Genomic DNA, 22962 nt, shown 5'->3' on the forward strand with positions numbered 1-22962 from the left:
AAATTAAGATTTCCTTTATCCTTCACTGTCTGACTCAGAGGGTATTTCCACAACCAGCAGGAAAAGGACGTTTGGTGTACATGCAGTCCACATCCCTCATGAGCAGACAAGTCCAAAAATACTTTTAAGAAAAGAAAGTAATCTATCAGATCAGACTCTCTTGAATTAGACGCCACTGACCTTAAGCCATCAGTTTTTTTCAGTCAAAAAAGGCCAAAAATGACAGTGTCGCACTCAGAGTCTTAACTGAACGTGTTTTTTATTTTTACACCACGATGTGAGAACGTAACACCTTGTTTTAATAAAAGTATACACATTTTGTAACTTCACTCAGAATACACTTTTAATGCACATTTAAAAAAGCGCTCATCTTACAAATTGTTTTGCAATCCAAATATACAATAGCTTGGAAAACAAATAAGTTTAGAAAATGAATGCCAATGTAAAAAGACTACTTAAACCTATAACTGTAGAGAGTTCCGGGATGGCTCTGCCTTTTACAGTTTTCTTACTGCGTCATCAATGTCCGAAATCTGTTCCTTCAACTGGCTCCACTGCTCTGGATTTAAGGAAATGCCTGAAATGGAAACAAACCCTTATTTACAGAGCACCTGGCTTGGCGTGCATCAGGCCCCAGGCTGGGTCCCCGCCTCCCCAATTAAAAGGTTCTTAGGTCGCTGATCTTGGGAAAGACCCTTTTCTTCCTCAAGCCCTTGAGAAAAGCTGCTCACCGAAGCAGACCAGTAGCATAAAGCAGCTTCAGATACATTCAATCACTACATTTGTCATTTGGCACAGAATTCAGCAGCCTGAAACCCTCAGCTTCGTTTTTAAAATACCAGTGTTTCCTGTCCTTAAGTAAGCAAAGATAAGCTTGAAAATGTCTCAGTAATTCCTGATGAAATCTACCTACTACTTTTTATCCATTGTTCTCCCAAGGCAGGGGTGCTCAAACGTCTATGTCTGAACTGGGCATCAAAAACTACCAGTGCCTGAAAAGCATGAATTGCAAATAAGCCTCAGGGACTACATCCAACCTGCTCACTTCCGTCTTTGTAGTACCCACATTAAGCATAAAGAAGCACAATAACCACAGTTAAGAGTAACCAAGCATGAGGCGGGAAAGGAGGTTACTGCTTGTTACGACAGAGTGAGACAAGACACCTGCCAGAACTCTTCCTCCCATACAACCACCAAAGGCACAGGATTCCCTAATCCTCTACCACAGGGTTTCCCAAACTCCTGCCCATCCCCCGCCCCTGGCCCGGTTATTTTGACACTTCTCCTTCGTGGCCCACTAAAATTTGCGGGTGGAGCCAGGAGACGAAATGATGTACAAACATGCTTAAAACTCTTGCAATATTTTGTTTAGGAAAGGTAGGAGAATAGGGGGATTTTGAAATGCAATTTTAAAAATAAAAATCAAGAAAAAGCACAAGGGTCACAGGGGAAGAACGGGGTGGGGGGAAAATGACAGGGAGGGAGGGAGGGAGGGAGGGAGGGAGGAAGGAAGGAAGGAAGGAAGGAAGGAAGGAAGGAAGGAAGGAAGGAAGGAAGGAAGGAAGGAAGGAAGGAAGGAAGGAAGGAAGGAAGGAAGGAAGGAAGGAAGGAAGGAAGGAGAATGACAGGGAGGGAGGGAGGGAGGGAGGGAGGGAGGGAGGGAGGGAGGAAGGAAGGAAGGAAGGAAGGAAGGAAGGAAGGAAGGAAGGAAGGAAGGAAGGAAGGAAGGAAGGAAGGAAGGAAGGAAGGAAGGAAGGAAGGAAGGAAGGAAGGAAAAAGACTGCCCGACAGAGAGAGAAAGAGAGAGGGAGGGAAGGAAGGAAGGAAGGAAGACGGGGAAAAGACTGCCTGACAGAAAGAGAGAAAGAGGACGAAAGAGAGAGAAGGAAGGATGGAAGGAAGACAGAGGAAAAGACTGCCTGACAGAAAGGGGGGGGGAATATAGCAAATAGGGTTGTTTTCCGCCGCCTTTCTGGACATTGAAATTGACCTGGGGTGGAGAAGGGAGGGAGGAGGAGTGAAAGGAAACTAGGTGTTTGGGAGGAAACCCATGGTGTCCTGCCTAGCTTGCCCCCCTCCTCCTCCCTCCCTTCCCCACCCCAGGTCAATTTTATTGTCTGGAAGGGCTCCACTCTGGGCTGTGTAAAAGGCAACTCCCCCCACCCCAGTTAATCACCTGATTGGAGAGGAAAGTAGCGCAGGAACCAACCCCATCCCAAGAGGAGGCCGCTGCTGCAGAGGGTAGAGCCTCACCCCAAAGCCATCCTCTCTCCCCGCCCCCCGCCCTGTGCCTGATCAGAGGGAAGCCACGAGCAGGCTAGGGCCGCTTCGGCAGGACTGGGCTGATTCTAGCATGCTGAAGGAGGCTTCTCTCCCTTCCCTTCCAGAAGGGAGAGAGGGGCAAAACTCCTCCTCCTCCAGCCTGCTCTTCCGAGAACATCGAATCAGGCTGGTCTCTGTTGAAGTGGGTAGGGCCTCCCAGCTTCCTCTGATCGCGCAGATGGGGGAGGGGGGCGGAGCATGGCTTGGGTGCTGGTGAAAGGAACGAAGGGGATGGGCTCTGGAGGTGGTGGCAAGCCGAGGCTCATTGTGTGTGGGGGGGGGGTGACTGAACGGTGGCACTGCTCCAAAGGGCAGGGGGGTGGTGGCAGTGAGGTGGGGTGTTGGAGGGCAGGGAGTGGGAGCCCGGCTGCTTACAGGCCGCGGACCGATCCCGGTCTGGGACCCGGGATTTGGGAACCTCTGTTCTATCACATCTGGTCACCTCCTTTTAATGCCTTATATTTAGTTACAAGAAACATGTACCTGAAAGTGCAACAAAATTGTGTTTAATACTTTATATGAACACACAATCATTATGCGACCAAATTACCTTTTCTGCCGGGTTTCATTTCACCTTCTTGATCCATCCAGTATTCTCTAATATCAATTAGGACTTTGCCTTTAAAATCACGCACACTGACATATCTCATTTTACCAATCTGTCAATAAATCAGAGAACTCAAATCATTAGTCTGACAAGACACAAATGGCTACGCATTTCAAGGACTATTAAGGCCCCACAGACAAAGCAATTCTAGTCTGTAGTTTATTTTTGAGCAAGATTATAGGATAAAGTGCTTCCCTCCTCAGTGGAGTCTCTCACAAGCAAACAAGAAATGACAGCCGAGAAGGAGAGTTCAAAATTCAGCCCTTTCATCCAAAGCCCAAACCAAACAACTACTGCCTTTGCAGAAACACAGATCTCTCATTTCTGTGATGGCAAGGTCGAAGGATATGGGGACAGTGCCCAAAGGGATAAGAGCAACCATTTTAGTCCTTGCCCAATAAAGAATAAAGACCACCCAATCTCTACCTTCAGAAATACGAATGCTTAACACCTGAATATAGAAGTTTGATAAATGCTGGTCTTCAAAACCTGGTACCTTGTCTGGTGGTGGACCATGACTCAGTTCATAAAGACCCAAATTAGCCTGAGTACTAAAAGTTGTCTAGAAATTTGACAAACAACTGTGATATACCAAGTTCATGGCCACTTAAAAAGCAACATTTGCCAAAAGTAAATTCTACCAAAGGGGCGTATGGTTTGCCTGCAGCCAGGAACTGAGAAGACCTGTCAATTATTTAGAAATGGGATACTGTATATAAAGGAACAGGGACAACTAGCATGAATAATAAGAGGGCTAGGTTTTGCCTAATTGTCCAAGCTTAGTCATTTGGGTAGTCCTCAAACCTATGTTTAGAAATGTGAGTACTTCAGCAATTACAGTATGCAGAAAGCACCACTGGGAGAAAAAGCCCCTATCCTGTAACCATCAATGTAGGAAATGGTGGCGTTAACAGGATGCTGGTGTTAGAAACATTAAGAGCCGATACTTCTTTGTTAGGCTAGCTGCTGTAACAAGCACTATAAGAATCCGACTCACTAACAAAATTACTCGGCTTTAGGTTAAAGAGTTCTTACAGACTAGTGGGGAGTCATTTTAATCTGGCCGAGATTAAAAGTGCAATCCTAAATAGGTCAACTCAAGATCCTACTGAAGTCTACTGAATGAGGCTTATCCCAGGAAAGTATTTTTAGGATTGCTCTAGACATGTTACCTGCACTTTTCCATTTTGAAGTTAAGCATGTTCTAATTTCTTGCTGGGGGGAAAGTGAAGATGACTGGGGAAGGCCATGGCAAACCACCCTGTAAAACGTCTGCTGTGAAAACATCGTGATGCGACATCACCCCAGAGTCAGAAACAACTGGTGCTTACCCAGGGGACTACCTTTACCTTTTTAAAATTTGTTCCAAGATCTGTTAACCCCCCCCCCCCCACAACAGGGTTCCCTCTAAGCTGACTTAGTGTGAGCTAGCTCACAATTTTTGCCTTAGCTCAGGCCCCAGAACAAATTAATTTATGCAGCAGCCAAGCCGCTCGCTCACAACTTTAATTCCACTAGCTCAGGAAGTAGAATTTTTGCTCACAAGACTCCATAGCTTAGTGGTAGCATTGCTCCGCACCACTGCAGCACTGTATGCTGGATAAAACATCTTTAAAAGGGATTCTGTACTCAGGAATATAACTTCAGGAATTCCTGGCACCAGTGAAGATCTCACAGTCATTTGAACAGATGATCTGATACAGTGTGCAGAAGCCATTCCAACTTCTGGGCTGCTTCTTTCATATTGATTTCTTACACGTATTTCATGCTCTGTGCTAATGAAAAGCCGCACAAATGGAGCCCACATTAAAATTCCCATTCCTGTCTGCAGCAACACCCCTCATTCCTGTCTGTAATAAAAACAGCAGCTTCTGGCATCTCTCTCCTCACTCCTTTTGCTTCTAAGCTTTGCTCTTTCATAGACAGCATCTGCAGCTACTCTTAGGGTGGCCCTGCAGTGTTCCAAGGCACTAAAATCCTGATGTTAAGATACAGTTATGGTACAAAGCAGAACTGTGATGCTGACAGAAGACACGTTTTGGATTAGGGGCTGAGTAACAGCACAAATACCCAGCATTCATGCAGCATTCTAAATGCACAAGTCGCTTCTTATGAGGCCTCAGCAACCCTTGCCATGTAAGGTAATCCAGTAGCATCATCGTATTACGGATGGAAGCTGACAATAACTGGCCTATAACTGGAGAGAGTTGGGGGAGAACACCGTGGCTCGGCAGCAGAGCATTCGCTTTGCATGCAGAAGATCTCCGGGTTCAATCTCTGACGTCTCCCGTTAAAAGGACCAGGTGATGTGAAAGACCTCTGCCCAAGACCCTGGAGGGCAGCTGCTAGTTTGCGAAGGCAGGACTGACCTTGATAGCCCTTAAGTCTGATTCAGAATTAAGGCAGCTTCATGTGAGGCTTCCCGGCTTAACAGCTCGGCAGTTTTAGCATGAGCCATAACCATGACACTGCTAATTTTAAAGGTGACATTTGAAAAACTCTAACCCTGTCCTCAGCACTCTTAAGCCCTTCTCATACGCACATGCTTAAGCACGTTCGCCAATGCTTCACCTACGCTGGATTAGTGAGAATCTGGCCAAACTGGAAACAGACGGGTCATCAAATACAGCCCTGAAGCAACAAGGACTCCAGTAAACTTGACTCCGTCAGGTTCTTTTCAAGTACAATCTTTTCACTGCTTCACCACATTTCACAACCCAGCCTTCCAGTACGTAGTTCAAGTACAGATCTCCTTGGTGTGAACAGCACGTGACTCGAGCCCAATTCCTCAGGAAAGCAGAGTTGCTTCATGTGTCTTTCACATGCCAAGTGGGACTACGTTTGGCCTGACTGGTGCAGAACATATCCAGACCGAGGACTCTCATCTTCTAGTCTAGCTGCTCCCAACGTGCAGGAAAGCGCTGTTGCTAGGGGACGCTTGGCTGCCTGCTTGACCCTCCCTGAAGGACTGTCTTGATTAGAGTCATGCACGCTGCCTCACTTTTGGTTCAACTTGGAATTCTTGTGGCTTGAGGGAGACCAAATAAAGTAAAAGCCAAACCCACAAGGCATCAGTATGTAAACCATACGAACACAAGGCATTTGCCTTCTACTGGGTGCCGGATAGATTTACCTTTTAACTAATTAACTAGAATTACCTTGGTTGCAACCTGAGGTGTGCATTTCAAAGGGGGAGGGGAATCTCTTCCTGGGAATCCAAAACAGGCAACAACAGAATGTGGCCAGGAGTGAGGCTAGGAGCTGTCTAAGTGTCCTCTAGCCCAGTGATCCCCAACCTTTTTGGCACCAGGGACCAGTTTTCTGGAAGACAATTTTTCAATGGACCGGGGGGGGGGGATAGTTTCAGAATGATACAACTGTGCGCTTTATTTCTATTAGTTTGGTGTGGTGGTTAAGTGTACAGACTCTTATCTGAGAGAACTGGGTTTGATTCCCCACTCTGCAACTTGCAGCTTCTAGAATGGCCTTGGGTCAGCCATAGCTCTCACAGAGCTATCCTTGAAAATGCAGGTTCTGGTAGAGCTCTCTCGGCCCCACCTACCTCACTCACAGGGTGTCTGAAGTGGGGGAGGAAGGTAAAGGAGATTGTGAGCCCCTCCGAGACTCCGAAATTCAGAGTGGAGGGTGGGATATAAATCCAATGTCTTCTTATTATAGTTACTACATTGTGATATATAATGAAATACATATACAACGCATGGCCCAGTTACTAACAGGCCACGGACCGGTACTGGTCCACAGCCCCGGGGTTGGGGACCCCAAGCCTCCTCAAGTACCTTGACGTTCAAATCTAGAGGGGGGTGTGTGCATGCACATATACACCTAGGTGCAGTTAACTCCCACGGCAGAGGAGCCATGGCTCAGTGGCAGAGCACCTGCTTGGTGCGTAGAAGGTCCTAAATTCAATCCCCAGCATCTCCAGTTGAACGGGCCAAGCAGCAGGTGATGGAAAAAGACTCTGCCTGAGACTCTGGAAACCAGCTGCCAATCTGAGTAGACAATACTGACCTTGATGGACTTATGATTTGCTTTGGTGAAAGGCAGCTTCCTGTGTTCATGTGATCAACTTCTTCCCCTATTTCCTGCCCCTGTATTTTACCCCATGGACAGAACAAACTTCTACTGTGGGGGAGGAGAGAATCCCTAATTGCTACACCCTGGATTTCCTGATTGTTTCTTGTACTCAAGCTGCCAGTTCTGTGCCATGGGAGAAAAACAACCGACACCACATCTCCAGACAACAGAACCACCAGCCTAGTTTCCCAGTGATTTTAAATGAAGTATTTTCCTTTCTCTTCTTTTTTTGGTCAGTGCCTTGAGCAGTGTAACAATCTGAAATTTCATTTATACTCTTTATGTATTTCCCAAAAGACAAAAGGAGTCAAAAATTTTGCAACATCCCAAGTTGTATTAGGATTTTGGTCTTAAGAGTAGGAAGGGGACCACCCTGCTTGGATTATGGTCACAGAAATTCACCAACCACAGCAGTATAAAACGGTGCGTTGAGTTATAATGTAGAGGTCACTCCAATAAAATATAAGAAATGGTATGTATTTTAAAAATGGAGTGGGGACAATTTCTGTCAAGAGCAGAAAAGATGCAAAAAGCCACCTTTCATAACCACCGTTGAATGGGCATTCATTCTAGCAAGAATAAAAGCCCTAAGATGATCAGGGAAGGTCAGATAGTAAAGCACAGGAAGGAATTGGGGGAAGTATCCCAAAATACTGCGATGAACAAACCCATTGAGCACACTGAATAGAACTCTTACAATCAATCTGCCTAATTTGCCTTTTGTTATTACTGATTCAGCAAGCCCCACTTCCTTGATAGATTCTGTAGTAAAACCAACAGCCGACAATTTCATGTTCATGATCCTAAGCCATGATGATTTATAAGAATCCTCCTTCAATAAAACCAGATAGCCATTAACAGGGAGGAAAAAGTATCCATGCCTCCAGTGGTGGCTAACCAAATTCAATGCGCAAAGCCACATCAGCAACACAGTGTATTTAACAGCTTTCTAAGGAAGAAGTGGTAAATCAATAGATTTTGTGACCACCTTAGTCTTTATTGTCACCCTGTAGAAGATAATAGGGTTTATCTTTAGATACTATAATATCTTTGAAATACTTCTCTGCTAAGTATTAATGTGACTATTTTCCAATTTTATTGCAGCCATAATTTTCTTTTATCATTGTTCTGTCATAGTTATTGATATTTGTGCTGTGATTTTATTGTATGGCTCAAGACCTCCGATCAAAGGAGCTGACTGTTAAAGGAAAGGCCTTAGCAACAACAGTAGTGCTTTAGGTTTTCCTGATACTGCATCAGAAATATACATGCACCACATTGACAATTACTGAATGTCAGTGCAAATAGCCCAGTTTTTGCAAGAACTAAGCTTCTGAACCAATACAGGTTAGCCTTTCCGTCTTCCTTTCCAGAATTATAGTAGCATTTCAGGGTGCTACAACCAAGCTCAAATGCCAGTGTTCTAGATGTCTGTAAACTGACTGCTCGAATCCTTCGATACAATAGCGATCTAACTTTTCCAAGCTACAAAAAAGACAGAATTTTCTCTTCCAGTGAGTATAACTGGTCTTCCTTTCCCTTTGCAAAGTCCAAGTACAAGTCCACAGTGTGCTTTGCCTGGCAGTCCCACCAGATGCTCTCAGACCCAAGCAATGGCCATTTTTACCTGAAACATGTTCTCATCTCTGTTGCTACTTTGTTTGGAGGAAGCTGCACCTTTGGAGCTTTCACCGGTCTTCTGTTTCTTTACAGGCTTTTCAGGGGCTGCCTGTTTTTTCCGTTTTGCCTTGATGTTTGAAAAGGAAAAAAAAAAGAATGAGGAAGTGGGGGAAGAGAAACAGTACTTAACAATCTGAAGCCAATTAGTCTCTTTTCCTCACCATGTGGGAGCATTCAGTCCAAGCCTCGCTTTTCTCCCACTGAAAGCAAACGTCACACAATAGCAAAGGGACATTTTCATAGCCCAGCCACAGGACTCTGTTTAATCTCCTAAATATACACAAGGGCAGAAAATGTGGCTTTTTGGAAAACTATACCAGACACCCCCTCCTCTTCTCCAACATTAGAAAGTGAAAGGAAACTTCAAACAAACCATGAATACAAAAGGCAACTTGATGTATGAAGAGACAGCACAATATTTATTTGAAAGGAACATACCCCATAAAGCTGCTTTATTTTTTTGCCTTCTTGAGAAAATCTTTTTATTCATTTTTTTAAAAGTACTTTTTCTAACATTAGGCACTATCACATTCTCATTATTGCATCCCTCTGTTATAGGCATAAAATTCAGCATTCATCTACAGAGGGCAGGCAGAGCCAATCTGCAACCTAATTGAATTTCCTCACATTTAACATGGCTAGCTTTACGCTGCCAACCTGCCAATAGAGCTTCCACCCTGCCGCGAGTTGGGCAGTTACTGCAGAACACTGTCTAGAGCAGGGGTGTCAAAAATGCAGCCCAGAGGCCAAATCAGGCCCCCAGAGGACTCCTATCAGGCCTCGAGCAACAGGCAGTCATCTGCTTCCTTCTTCCTCTCTCTGGCTTCCTTCTGCATAACAGCTTGCTTTGCCAGACTTGCTCAATCACACAGGAGATACAGAGCAAAACCTCTATTTTCTCCTTTGGCTGAGGCTCCTCCCCAAGGGGGGGTTAGGCATAGGATGCTTTGCCAGGCTCTCTCAATCACACAATGGAGCTACTGAGGCAAGCCTCTCTTCCTCCCCCTCCTGGTCCCCTGGGGAGGGAGGGAAAGAGCCAGACCTTCCTTTGCCCAGTTCCCTGGATCCCACAGGAGAAATACAAAGCAAGCACCTTTAAGATCAATGAGTGCTAAATGTTTTAAGCATGTTTTATTTTAAGTTTTTAAAAAAATCTTTCTTTGTCTGTGTCCTTTATAAAGTTTATATCTCTGCTACCTAATCTTAAATAGGTACACACATGGCCTGGTCATTTAGGTCACATCCAACCCTCATAACAAATGAGTTCGGCACCCCTGGTCTAGTGTTCTGTGGGAACAGACATATTGCTTTAACTCTACCATGAAAAAAAATGATGACAAGTCAAATTCTCAAACGCCCTTGATCTGCAGCCTTCTACCTGCTGAGATGCTACTAAGTGTCACTGCAAGAAGTGAAACATCGTAAAGAGATGCACCCGGAAATGAGGGTTATAAACTTTTTACAGTGTTGGTGCCTTACAATGGATTTTGTTACCAATTATCCATTTGACCAGTTGGGTTTATGCATAGCAGTGTGAAGGTTTTTTTTAAAGCCTGCCTAGGCGGGGAGGGCAGGGTATAAATTTATTATTATTATTTAAAAATATACAGATCATCTATGGGACTCCACAGATTTTGAGTAGTAATTCAGACTGAACAAGCCTGATCAACACATCAACTCTGTTCCTAAGAACGTTCATTACAAACAGTACACAATGCACCATTGTCAGAATTTATTTTCCTGACTTCTAGGTAACATGAGTGTATTTTAATCACTCTATTAACAAAGCCATTTGTTTAATGCAACATTCCCCCAGAAGGTACATTTATGTCCAGTCTTTCCCTTCCCCACTGTAGACACCTAGGTATGGTTTCATAAATACCTTTGGATAGGTGAAGGAAAGAATTTTAAATTGGTCTCGGGGTGCTTTTTACTACTCACATTTCCCCCACTGTGTTGTTTTGACTGGGCTTTAACAACACTGTGAGCATTCAGTAGGTACCATGGAACAAAGGGATAAAAGTATTTTTAAATAAAATAATCACCTTTTTATCAACTTCACTGTCTGAATCACTAGCAGATGAGCTTGAAGACACAAGTTCTTTTGATTTAGGCATTCTAAAAGAAAAAAAGAAGTTGTGAAAAAATAGCAAGTAGGACTCCAGCCCAGAAGGGGGGCTCTCATAATTTTACTTCACTATCATCTAATCCCTTCTAAAGCTCTTATCTCAAAAAACACAAATATCTCAAGGTCTACCAATGCAATGAGAATTCCAAGTGGTTTTTAAGAATCACAATGTCAGACTTACCACCCCAGCATCAGGCTCACAGGGGGAAGAAGATACCACACTGGTACAGAGTAAATAAAGAACTAAGGTGAAAACCAACATGCATGGTTGTCAGAAAATATGGTAGGCTTGTTATTCTTAAACAGGATTCACATAATTTGTATTGCCTTGCTTAATGAAACCAGGGTCCTCAAATTGTGCCCAGGCCTGGTAGCCCACTCTTAATTTCTGCTAGCAAGTTGATTGTCCCAACCAATCAATGAGAGGACCATCCTAAACCGTGATTTTAAATTCAGGGGTTTTTTGTATTTCATTAATTCGGGTTTATGTATTCAGTTTTAAGCAGTCTATCTTATAAGCTGCCTCAAAGTTCCATCAGGAAGAAAGGTGGCTAATAAAATGTTTCATATAAATAAATCCAATCCCACCCCAAAATCACATGAAGTGGTAAGTGCCAGACGAAGGACAGCCAACCTTTTTGCCGAGGCCTATTCCTGAGGGGAGTGCAGGGCCTGAAGTACTTCTTGGGGATGCAGTAGTCCTTCCTTCATGTGTTCCCCCTTCCCTGCTGGGGCACCAGTGACGCATCATCCTGCCAAAATCTGAACTTCCAACAGTGCGGGCATCACTAAGGGACCAGGTGTGGCAGGGGTACAAAACACTCACAGAGGAGGAGGAAGAAGCAAAGTGGGAGATGGGGACAGCACTGCAGCATCCCACTGCAGCTCAAAGGTCCAGCCTGATCCACAGTCAAATCTATGGGGCTTGGCTGTGCAGTTATCTCCCATCCCCAGACCAGAGAGATGCATTTCAATCTACCATTCCAAGTTGCATTACATTCTGCTATTAATTACATTACAATCTACTATTCTAATCTATTATTCCAAATAAGCAAAAAAAAATAAATAAAGAGGATTTATTTCTCTGCTCTGGGGACAAGTGATATAACTCTGCACAGCCAATTGCCCCCCCTTCAAAGAAGATTCTATAAGGTCACATCCCTGCTTGAGAGGAGGCAGAGGGAGCATAACCACAGGGTCTCTCAATTAATTAATCTCACCATCCCACAATTAAGAAGGCTACATCTACACATCACTCTCCAATTTTGACCTATTTATTTCCTTCACTATGTTTCCCCCTAGAATTAAACACAAATAAAAGGTATTAGTAACCAGGATTTTTTTTTTGTAGCAGGAACTCCTTTGCATATTAGGCCATACACCCTAATATAGCAGGCCCTGTGAACTCTTAGAGGATTGGCTACATCAGGGGTGGGTGGCTTAATATGCAAAGGAGTTCCTGCTACAAAAAAAGCCCTGTTGGTACCCATATAAACTAAGCTGGTTTGATCCTTGAATTTGTTAAACATCTTCATTATGCTAATTTACTGCTCAACCCCTACCTATATGTATGGACTGGTAATTTCCATTTCACTGTTATTTGAAGAAATGCGCCTGAACACAAAAGCTTATACTTTGAATAAGACTTTGTTGGCTTTAAAGGTGCCACGGGACTCAGATTTTGTTCTTCTGCTTCAGACCAACACAGCTGCCCACCTGAATCTAAGGACAACAGCAGCTGCTGACAATTACTACTGCAAAACTTGGGGAAGACCACCAAAACTAAAACTGCTTATAAATCTTTGCAGACAGACTACTGCAATTGTATATAAAAACCCATTATGCTTGCTGCTACCAGGAGAAGCTGTTACTTATGGATAATCATCGCTAAATTAATAACTGTGGTAATCCTTCTAATTACTTAGCAAAGATTTCCTGCTTATCTTGTGAACGCCTAACAACTGTATGTTTTTAGTATTAAGTTTTCAGATACAATAATGGGAAAGGACTGCCAAAGATTCCTGTATCACCAGAGATACTTCAGCAACACGTGAGGAGATTTCACTTATTTTTATATTGCAGAGTGTTCTTAACAACCGGTGTGTCTTGTAACAAGTGATTACGTTATCAGCCCTAAGACAAGTCCACACGGACATCAAGTCAGTGTTTTAAATATCCCTAGACAGATTGTGACAGGCAAGTGACCCCAGAGTGGCTAACTTTTTAAAGGCAGTGAGCTTATTAGAGGCCTCTACAAAGGCTCTCTAACAGTAAAAGAGTTTTAAACAGAACTCCCAATATGACCAAACACTACCACAGCATTTTTAAAAAGGTGTTATTTGACACAGTGTATTCTTATCTTGGGGAGAAATATATGTTATGCAGAGCAAACAACTGTATCATAGTTTCAGTGTAATGGTATGGATCCCATGGAAAAGACCCACATATGTGAGGAAGAAACAGCAATTCTTGCCAATTCATCCCCTTTTGAAGTAGTCCTTCAACTCCCCTCTTGTGCTTTCTCTAGACTAACCATTCCTAAGAGGGGGGGGGTTGGTGGTGTGGAGGGGGGAATGCAGCAGAAGCAGCATGGTATTGAGGATGGGATCCAAACCACTGGCTGTCCAATGGAGAGCCATTTTATCTTAGATGACTTTCTACAGAAGGAAAGCTTGATTATCTGGACCAGCGTTTAAAAAACATTACCATTTAGGAGGGAAGGAGTGAAGCTATATTAAATGGGGCTTCTTAAGGCAACAAACTAACTTGAAAATAAGTTGACAGAACCTGAAGCCTGACTGTGGTTGAAAATGGGAAAAGTACATCACAAAAGGTTTTAAATAAAAAAGCTTCTTTAAAACAAAAAGAAAAAAGCTGCCGCATCTTTCCTCTGCAGAACCAACTCCAATAGCCAGCACCCCCCACAGCCTCCAAATCATACGCCAATAAGGTGTATCACAGACGGATCCTCTTGGGGGGGGGGGGGGAGAAGATAGCAGGAAAAGCCTTCCTTATCTAGCCATAGAAGTCTGCCAAGGAACAGCCCTGCCCACCAAACTCATATACAAGGGGAGGTGCCAGGAAAAGCTTTAAGAGGCCAACTTTACGAGATACTTGCCAGGACAGAAAAACCCTTACCACTGGCAAGCGGCCAAGCACTTTTGTGGAGCACTGAAATCATGGGTGCCAAACATGAATACCTGAATGCTTGGACCAGCCATATAAGAAGGTACAAACCCTATCCAACATAGGTATTTCAAAGCCAACATAATAGAGCTTGTTACAATCTCTGGCTGATCTAACTGGATATTCAGCATTCAGATTTTGTAAAAACTGAAAGCAAATAAAGTTAAGTTGCTTGGCTTTTACCTGGAGGAACCGGGTTTCTTTTGATCTTTAGAATTGATGGAACGAGTGAACTATTGCATCAAGTAAAAATGCGTGCTCTTTGAAGCAGGGAGCTTCTCTTTTCTTCAGACAGAGCCAGCCAGCCCTTGGGTAGTGCAAACTGAAGCAATCCCCCTTGCTGGGGCTTGCATTTCCCAGAAGCTGCTGCTGATCACCTGGGCAGTGAGGTCAGTGCAGACAGTTGCCCAGGCAACCAATAACAGCCAGGGACTGAAATTTCACTTTCACAAAAGAGGAGGTCCTACAACTGATAGATAAATTAAAAACTAATAAGTCACCGGGTCCGGATGGCATACATCCGAGAGTTCTGAAAGAACTCAAAGTTGAACTTGTGGATCTTCTAACAAAAATCTGTAATCTTTCATTGAAATCTGCCTCCGTTCCTGAGGACTGGAAGGTAGCAAATGTCACCCCCATCTTTAAAAAGGGTTCCAGAGGAGATCCGGGAAATTACAGGCCAGTCAGTCTGACTTCAATACCGGGGAAGTTGGTAGAAACCATTATCAAGGACAGAATGAGTAGGCACATTGATGAACATGAGTCATTGAGGAAGACTCAGCATGGGTTCTGCAAGGGAAGATCTTGCCTCATTAACCTGTTACATTTCTTTGAGGGGGTGAACAAACATGTGGACAAAGGCGACCCGATAGATGTTGTTTACCTTGACTTCCAGAAAGCTTTTGATAAAGTTCCTCATCAAAGGCTCCTTAGAAAACTTGAGAGTCATGGAGTGAAAGGACAGGTCCTCTTGTGGATCAAAAACTGGCTTAGTAATAGGAAGCAGAGAGTCAGTATAAATGGGCAGTCTTCGCAGTGGAGGACGGTAAGCAGTGGGGTGCCGCAGGGCTCGGTACTGGGTCCCATGCTCTTTAACTTGTTCATAAATGATTTAGAGTTGGGAGTGAGCAGTGAAGTGGCCAAGTTTGCGGATGACACTAAATTGTTCAGGGTGGTGAGAACCAGAGAGGATTGTGAGGAACTCCAAAGGGATCTGTTGAGGCTGGGTGAGTGGGCGTCAACGTGGCAGATGCAGTTCAATGTGGCCAAGTGCAAAGTAATGCACATTGGGGCCAAGAATCCCAGCTACAAATACAAGTTGATGGGGTGTGAACTGGCAGAGACTGACCAAGAGAGAGATCTTGGGGTCGTGGTAGATAACTCACTGAAAATGTCAAGACAGTGTGCGTCTGCAATAAAAAAGGCCAACGCCATGCTGGGAATTATTAGGAAGGGAATTGAAAACAAATCAGCCAGTATCATAATGCCCCTGTATAAATCGATGGTGCGGTCTCATTTGGAGTACTGTGTGCAGTTCTGGTCGCCGCACCTCAAAAAGGATATTATAGCATTGGAGAAAGTCCAGAAAAGGGCAACTAGAATGATTAAAGGGCTGGAGCACTTTTCTATGAAGAAAGGTTGAAACGCTTGGGACTCTTTAGCTTGGAGAAACGTCAACTGCGGGGTGACATGATAGAGGTTTACAAGATAATGCATGGGATGGAGAAAGTAGAGAAAGAAGTACTTTTCTCCCTTTCTCACAATACAAGAACTCGTGGGCATTCGATGAAATTGCTGAGCAGAAAGGTTAAAACGGATAAAAGGAAGTACTTCTTCACCCAAAGGGTGATTAACATGTGGAATTCACTGCCACAGGAGGTGGTGGCGGCCACAAGTATAGCCACCTTCAAGAGGGGTTTAGATAAAAATATGGAGCACAGGTCCATCAGTGGCTATTAGCCACAGTGTATGTGTGTATATAAAATTTTTTGCCACTGTGTGACACAGAGTGTTGGACTTGATGGGCCGTTGGCCTGATCCAACATGGCTTCTCTTATGTTCTTATGTTCTTAGCTCTAAACCTCCAATCACCCACAGTCCATGCTGGGCCTACTGCCTAGGTGATCTGCAGGGGCTTTGGAACAGAAGTCCCACACAGCTGAGGGGAACTGTGAAAAACTTGTCCCATGTCCCTGCTTCCCCAAGGGATGCCCCAGTCTCCAGGCAGTGGGTGACAGGGAGGAAATGCCCTGCGTGGCATTGGCTGATCCTCTTTATCAAAGCTTCAATTATCTAGCCATAGAAGTTTCACGTTTATTCACTCATGCAAAGCCACGATGTTCAGACCAACCCCCGAAAAAACAAAATGCATAACTTCTGAAAACAATGTTCTTTTCTTCATGAACAGATAAGCAAGCAAACAATTTACACACTCAATTGTAATTTATCAAGTGGCCATGTTATAAAGAAACAAACAGATCTGCAGGCTTCCAACTGGCTATTTCTGCTTTAGAGTAAAGCTGCTTTCGTTTTTCAGTTCCATCTTCTGACAATTCCACCCCAGAAGGCGGGGGGGGGGGGGGACCACCTGCCAGATAAGTGTGAGGAAGCAATTTCTCCAAGTCTACAAAATGTCTCTCCAGATAGAGAAGTACCTTCTTCTCTTGGTGTGACATTCCCACATCAGTTCTGGGACAAATAAGCATGTTTTAACAAAACACTAGAAAACAGCCCCAGGATGCTTTATTGAAGTGATGAAAGGAAGACAATAAAGAACACTTGAATAAGACATGAGTAAATGCACGGGAAATGGGGTTACAGAAAAGGATGCTTTGTGGGCATGAATGGGTGGGATCTTATGGCTGGAAATACTAGAATCAAATGATGGAAAGAAGAAAGTCGGAGATGAAGGCAAGCAAAGGAATACAGAAACACAGTGGGAATATCACCAAGGGCCATTTTGAAGGAGTCAAACCCATGCTCGGAAACAGCACGGTTAACAGTAGAAGCATGCCAATAAAGCAGGCCACCAAGTGGCAAGATTATTAATGCACAGATAAGAATACTTTGAAACAGAGATGCCAGATAGCATTTGTTACACTGCAAAGGCCTGCAAAACATACAGGTCAAAGGCTATCTGCAGTCTAGCCAGGGCAGCTCCAAATTGTCATTGTTCTACCTCCTCTCTTTGGGAATATCTAAGGCCCCTCCAACAAAAACTGGGCATGCAGTGTTCCTTTAATTCAGAGGCACATGGTACCAACAGCACATTTCCCCCCCTCTGAAGTAGGCAGGCAAGCAGTTAAGGCTGCATAGGCCACAGATATCTAAGACCCCTTCACTGGTGTGAACTGCTGAGAGAATGAAACAACTCTGAAACAAAAATCAAAGTAAGTTGCAGAGTAATTCAGAATCTTGTAGAGGTCTAACAAAAAGGGTCTTAGCCAAGAACGGACCTCAACCGAGAATATATTGGGTTAAACATATAAAGCCAATGCAGCCTTCCCCAAAAGCACATCTCCAGCTGCATGAGGAATGGTCAGGCCAGGAAGAGCAATCTTTTTGCCAAATGAGCCACAATGACAAGCTCCAAGTATTAACATGAAGTTACTCTACTGTCCACAATAGCCCATATGTACCAGCCCATCCCCACACGGCCTCATTGTGGGTTTTGCCTGTAACCCACAGAACTGAGAAGCAGCCAGCGTGCACAGAGCAGGAGACACCGACAGGAAACATGAGGTCTAACTTTGCTACAGCAAGGCTTGCCGGCCATCTTGGTATCACCCAGCCATGCCATAAAGACCTTGAGGCTTGTGACATCTGTGGCCCCACCTTTGGCCAGGGGACACTCAAGCTAGCTTGGAACAAGATGAGGGGCTGCAAGGTATAAAACATGGGGTGGGTCACTCTAAACGCTGGTTGGGGGGGAGGGGGCGGAGAATGAGACAGGGAATTCTTAAGAAGACTTCAGGGCTCAGGGGAGAGAACCAGGCTTATTAACGTTTCCAATAAATAAAACAGACGGGGTGGGGGGAAAGAGAGGAGCAAAAACAAGAAGAAAGGAGAACCTGAGGAAAGGAATAGGGCAAGGGCTACCACTGGGAAAGTGGAAAGGAAAGCGATTCATCCCCGGGGTGTTCGGAGAAACTGCTTTCCATTAGGAAAAGGAAAGCAAAGAAAAAGGCTCCGTGCACGGCATAGATAAATGGGAACCAGTGGCCGGGAGGCGAGAAGAAGGGACCCCCTGAAAGGTGGCTGGGGGCAGCGCTCCCTCTAAGTTGCGGAGTCTCGTGAGCAGGAACGCAGTTCCGGCAGGCTTGGCGCCAGAGGGTGCGACCTAATATGCAAATTATTCCTGCTGGGTCTTTTCTACAAAAAAAAAAGCCCTGTGTGCAGCAATGGTGCCGACAGAGGGTGTGGCCTAATATGGAAATGAGTTCCTGCTGGGCTACTTCTATTTTTAAAAAAGCCCTGCTGGTGAGCAAAGAATGCTACTTTGTGAGCTACCAGCATTGAAGCCACGAGCTCCTGCATAAAGGAGTGTGCTCTGGGGCCATTTTTCCTGAGCTACGACAAAAATGTGTGAGCCAGAAGGTAGAAAACTGTGAGCTGGCTCACACTAACTCAGCGTGGAGGGAACACTGGGCGGGGGAGGGGGCGCTTGGCTGGAGGCAAACGGGGAAAGCCTCAGCGGGAGCACTTTGGGGGCGGCTAGGGTGGTGGTGGGGGGGAATATCCTGGAAGGCTGAGGAAAGAGGCGGGGGAGAAGGGGGAGGCGGTTCCCAGCCGCCATTTTCTCCCTCTCGCCTTCCTGCCTTGCGGAACCCCTCTGGAGGCCCCCCGCCCGCCGCTCCCCTCCCACGGCGGCGCCCATATCCGCCTCCCCCCCAACTCCCAACGGGGAGAAGCGAAGAAAGAAAGGGCTCCCCCTACCCGCGGGGGAGAGAGGGAAGGCAGCGGGGCCCCGAAGGACGCAACATGGCGGCTCCAACTGGCCCCGCGCGCGGGCGAGGAGGGGGGGAGGGGGACGTTCTGCGGCCCCCCCTTGGGAGGACAGCGGGGGGAGGGGCTGGCGCTCACCTTCCACTGGACGCGCGTGCGGCGCTCTCGCACTCTCTCCTTCCCTCTCTGCCTCTCCGTTCCCTGCCGCTCCCGCACGCTATTGGAAAGGCGGAAGTGACGTCCTATCCCTTAGCCTTCCCCCCTTCCACCACCCGGGGGTGAGTTGAGGCGGGGACCGCAGCTGGCTGGGCTTGCGCTGCTTTCCAGCCAGAGCCGCGTGTTCCGCCTCTGCAATTTGCGGGCCTGGTGGAGGCTGCCGGCTGCGCATGTGCACGCTACCTTCTGAATAAAACTGTCCGATGTATTTCTCTTTTAGCTGCAGGGGTCGTTTTGTAGAAAAAAAAAATAGGTGATGGAGCTCATTAGCATAACTCATTAGCATATGCCACCGCCACCAGCAACCCAACGCAAGAAAGGAGAGCCCTGAGCGAGCGAGGCCTGCTTGGTCCGGCTAGAGATCCAGCCAGCCCAAGTAGGCCTCGCTCCCCTGGGGCTCTCCTTGGCTGCCCCCCACCACCTTCAAAAGGCCAGCAAGCCACCCGCCATCCAAAATTACATAAGAAGTGAAGAAAGGGTGGCGTGGGCTTCTCCAGAGGTTAATGAAGGCTGCCGAGGGTGTGGCAAAGCTCCTGGTGGCTGGCTGGCTGCTCTCCTAATCCAGGGATTGTTATGCAGCTGCACCTACTACTTAATGGACAAGGTAGGTGGGGAGGAGAAGGAAAACCCTCAGAAAGGTTCAGAAGCTGTGCTCCTTTGAGCTCTTGCAGAATTCAAGGCCTGTTTATCTGTATTGACATACTCAAATAGGGATATTGGCTGTTTATCTCATTACATATACTTAACCTATCTTCCACTATATTTTAATGTATTTTTCTTCTAATGGCAAGCTTATATGTATGTTACCTGTTAAAAGGTAAATTAGTTGGATGGGAAAAACTTCTGAGATAGAAATGCCCTCATTTTGGCCGAGGCTTATAACAACAGAGTGATCAACAGACATTCTCACATTTTGACATGTGCCTGTTTTATTGGTTTCTCACACTCATGTTACCCAGATCAAAGGTTTGCTCAATTTGTTGATTTTATTACTCTGTCATTGGATCTTAAATTTGTACCATTTTGCATTCTAAACCACTGCCTGCCAGCTGTATGTAGCTCTGCTCACTGTACCTGATTCCTCATGTGATGAAGTGAGCTTAAAGCACACAAAAGCTTCCATTCTGAATAAAACTTTGTTGGACTTAAAGGTGAAGAAGAAGAATTGCAGATTTATACCCCACCCTTCTCTCTGAATCAGAGACTCAGAGCGGCTTACAATCTCCTATATCTTCTCCCCCCACAACAGACATCCTGTGAGGTGGGTGGGGCTGAGAGGGCTCTCACAGCAGCTGCCCTTTCAAGGACAACCTCTGCCAGAGCTATGGCTGACCCAAGGCCATGCCAGCAGGTGCAAGTGGAGGAGTGGGGAATCAAACCCAGTTCTCCCAGATAAGAGTCCACACACTTAACCACTACACCGAACTGGCTCTTGCAACTTGACTCCTACTTTGAATAAAGGTGCTACTGGACTCTAACTTTGTTTTGGTGCTGCCTTATCACTGCACAGAGTTTGAGTCCGGGCCAGCAGCATCTTTAAGGCCAGCAAAAAAAGAAAGCTTAGAATCACAGAACTGCAAGGGACTCCCAGAGTCAGTTTGGTGTAGTGGTTAAGTGTGCAGACTCTTATCTGGGAAAACTGGATTTGATTCCCCACTCCTCCACTTGCAGCTGCTGGAATGGCCTTGGGTCAACCATTGCTCTGGCAAGAGCTGTCCTTGAAAGGGCAGCTTCTGGTAGAGCGCTCTCAGCCTCACCCACCTCACAGGGAGATTGTTGTGGGAGAGGAAGGTAAAGGAGATTGTGAACCACTCTGAGATTCGGAGTGGATGGCAGGATATAAATCCAATATCTTCATCAACTAGGCTGATCTCTTGCACAAGGCAGGACATTCACAAGTATTTCCCCCTAGGTTCACAAGTAGGGCCAGCGTGTAGGAGTAGGCCAAGCAGGCAGTCGCCTAGGGCACCTCCTGGCCTACAGGGTGCTGCCAGGTGCCCCTGTCCCACTGCTCTTGCTTTCCCAGAACTTCATAGACCTGGGAAGGCAAGAGCGGTGGGGGTGGTGTATTGGCATATGCTTTCCTTGGAGCCCACCTTCCCTTGCAAGGGAAGGTGGGCCCCAAGGAGAACATGCACTGCCCCGCTGCTCTTGCTTTCCTGGGTCTGCACAGACCAAAGGCGGGCTGTGAGGAGCACACAGGCCATCAACCTGCCCTCACCTTCCTGGGTCTGCCTGAGGTGGGGGCGGGGTCTAGGGCACTAGGAACTCTGACACGGGCCCTGTACAGGATCAGCACTGCTGTCAGATGGCCAACTAGACTTTGCTTAAAAACCTGCAGAGAAGGAGGGTCCACCACTGAGGAAGCCTGCTTTTTACAACAGGAGTAAAACTTTGTTGTTCTTAAAGGTGCCCCTGGACTCAAATTCGTTTTGGTGCTTCAGGCTTCTCACCTGAGTGCTGTGCATGCCAGCCTCCACTTGGGACCTGGGGATTCTCTATAGCACATCTCCAGGCTACAGAGATCAGTCCCCCTGGAGAAAATGGTGTCTTCGTAAAAGAAAGAAAGTAGTCATAACTACCCATAGGAACACCCAGCTTCAAATCCACGCTTCCTTTGATACTCCCTGCAGGATCTTTGAGCGTACATTGCCTCACAGGATGGTAGTGAGGAAGCATTTATTTATTTTCTTCATTTACATCCTGCCATAGGGTTGTCAGCCTCCATGTGGCCTGGTGATCTACTGCTTTTACCACTGATCTCCAGCTGGCAAAGATCAGCTTCCCTGGAGAAAATGGCCTCTTTGAATGGTGGACTCTGTGGCATTGTACCATGCTGAGGCCCCTCCTCTCCCTTAACCACACCCTCTCTCAGATCCACCCCCAAAGTCTCCAGGTATTTTCCAACACAGACTGGCAGCCCTAGGACACAAAGCAGCTTATGTTATTCTCTTCCATTTTATCCCCACAAGAACCCTGTGAGGTAGGTTAGGCTGAGAGAGAAAGAGTAACTGGCCCAAAGGCATCCCAGAAGCTTCCATGATGGAATGTGAATTTGAACCTGGGTCTCCCAGATTCAAGAGCCCCGTGGTGCAGAGTGTTAAAGCTGCAGTACTGCAGTCCTAAGCTCTGCTCACAACCTGAGTTCGATCCTGGCGGAAGCTGGGTTTTCAGGTAGCCGGCTCGAGGTTGACTCAGTCTTCCATCTTTCCGAGGTCGGTAAAATGAGTACCCAGCTTGCTGAAGGAAAAGTGTAGATGACTGGAGAAGGCAATGGCAAACCACCCCATCAAATGTCTGCCATGAAAATGTTGTGAAGGCAACGTCACCCCAGAGTCAGAAACGACTGGTGCTTGCACAGGGGACTTTTCCTTTCCTCCCAGATTCAGGTCCAACTCTCTTAAATGCTATAACACAGTGGGTGGAGGATGGATGAACCATTATACACCACTGTGTGCACTTTACGGAAAAGCAATAAAAGTGTAATCGGTATATAATAAATAAAAGACTCTGCAAGCAGAAGGGTGATGTAGCAGGGAGGGGAAGATTTTGTGGTTGAAATAGGATTTCTGACACATGCACACCCTTGCTGTGAATAATTACAGGTAAGTGATTGCAAATGAAATACAAAAACTTTGGGGAGAAGGGCGATAAAAAGGTAAAGGGCTTTCTTTGTAGGAAAAAACCCCCAGCAGGAACTCATTTGCTTATTAGGATGCACCCCCTGACACCAAGCCAGCTGGAACTGCATTCCTGCTTTAAAAAAAAAAAGCCCTGGGTGATA

General features: G+C 45.8%; 1 protein-coding gene across 1 annotated transcript; it reads right to left on the minus strand.

The window, feature by feature from the left end:
- Positions 1 to 242: 242 nt before the first annotated feature.
- On the minus strand, positions 243 to 19658 carry SUB1 (SUB1 regulator of transcription). The gene is made up of 5 exons (XM_060236110.1): positions 19101 to 19658; positions 10750 to 10822; positions 8652 to 8771; positions 2873 to 2981; positions 243 to 577 (listed from the first exon to the last, which is right to left on the minus strand). The coding sequence occupies exons 2-5, from the start codon at positions 10819 to 10821 to the stop codon at positions 498 to 500; spliced, it is 381 nt and encodes a 126-aa protein (XP_060092093.1). The 5' UTR covers position 10822; positions 19101 to 19658; the 3' UTR covers positions 243 to 497.
- Positions 19659 to 22962: the final 3304 nt, after the last annotated feature.

The sequence above is a fragment of the Heteronotia binoei genome, chromosome 4 (assembly GCF_032191835.1).
Source record: "Heteronotia binoei isolate CCM8104 ecotype False Entrance Well chromosome 4, APGP_CSIRO_Hbin_v1, whole genome shotgun sequence".
NCBI lineage: Eukaryota > Metazoa > Chordata > Lepidosauria > Squamata > Gekkonidae > Heteronotia > Heteronotia binoei.

Bases quoted from the DNA above. Each gene is read 5' to 3' on its own strand.
- SUB1 (XM_060236110.1), bottom strand. From the start codon at position 10,821: ATGCCTAAATCAAAAGAACTTGTGTCTTCAAGCTCATCTGCTAGTGAT. The intron at 8,772-10,749 runs GTGATTATTTTA...TCAAACATCAAG, and splicing joins ACAGTGAAGTTGATAAAAAG to GCAAAACGGAAAAAACAGGC. The intron at 2,982-8,651 runs GTAAAAATGGCC...ATTTATTGACAG, and splicing joins GAGATGAGAACATGTTTCAG to ATTGGTAAAATGAGATATGT.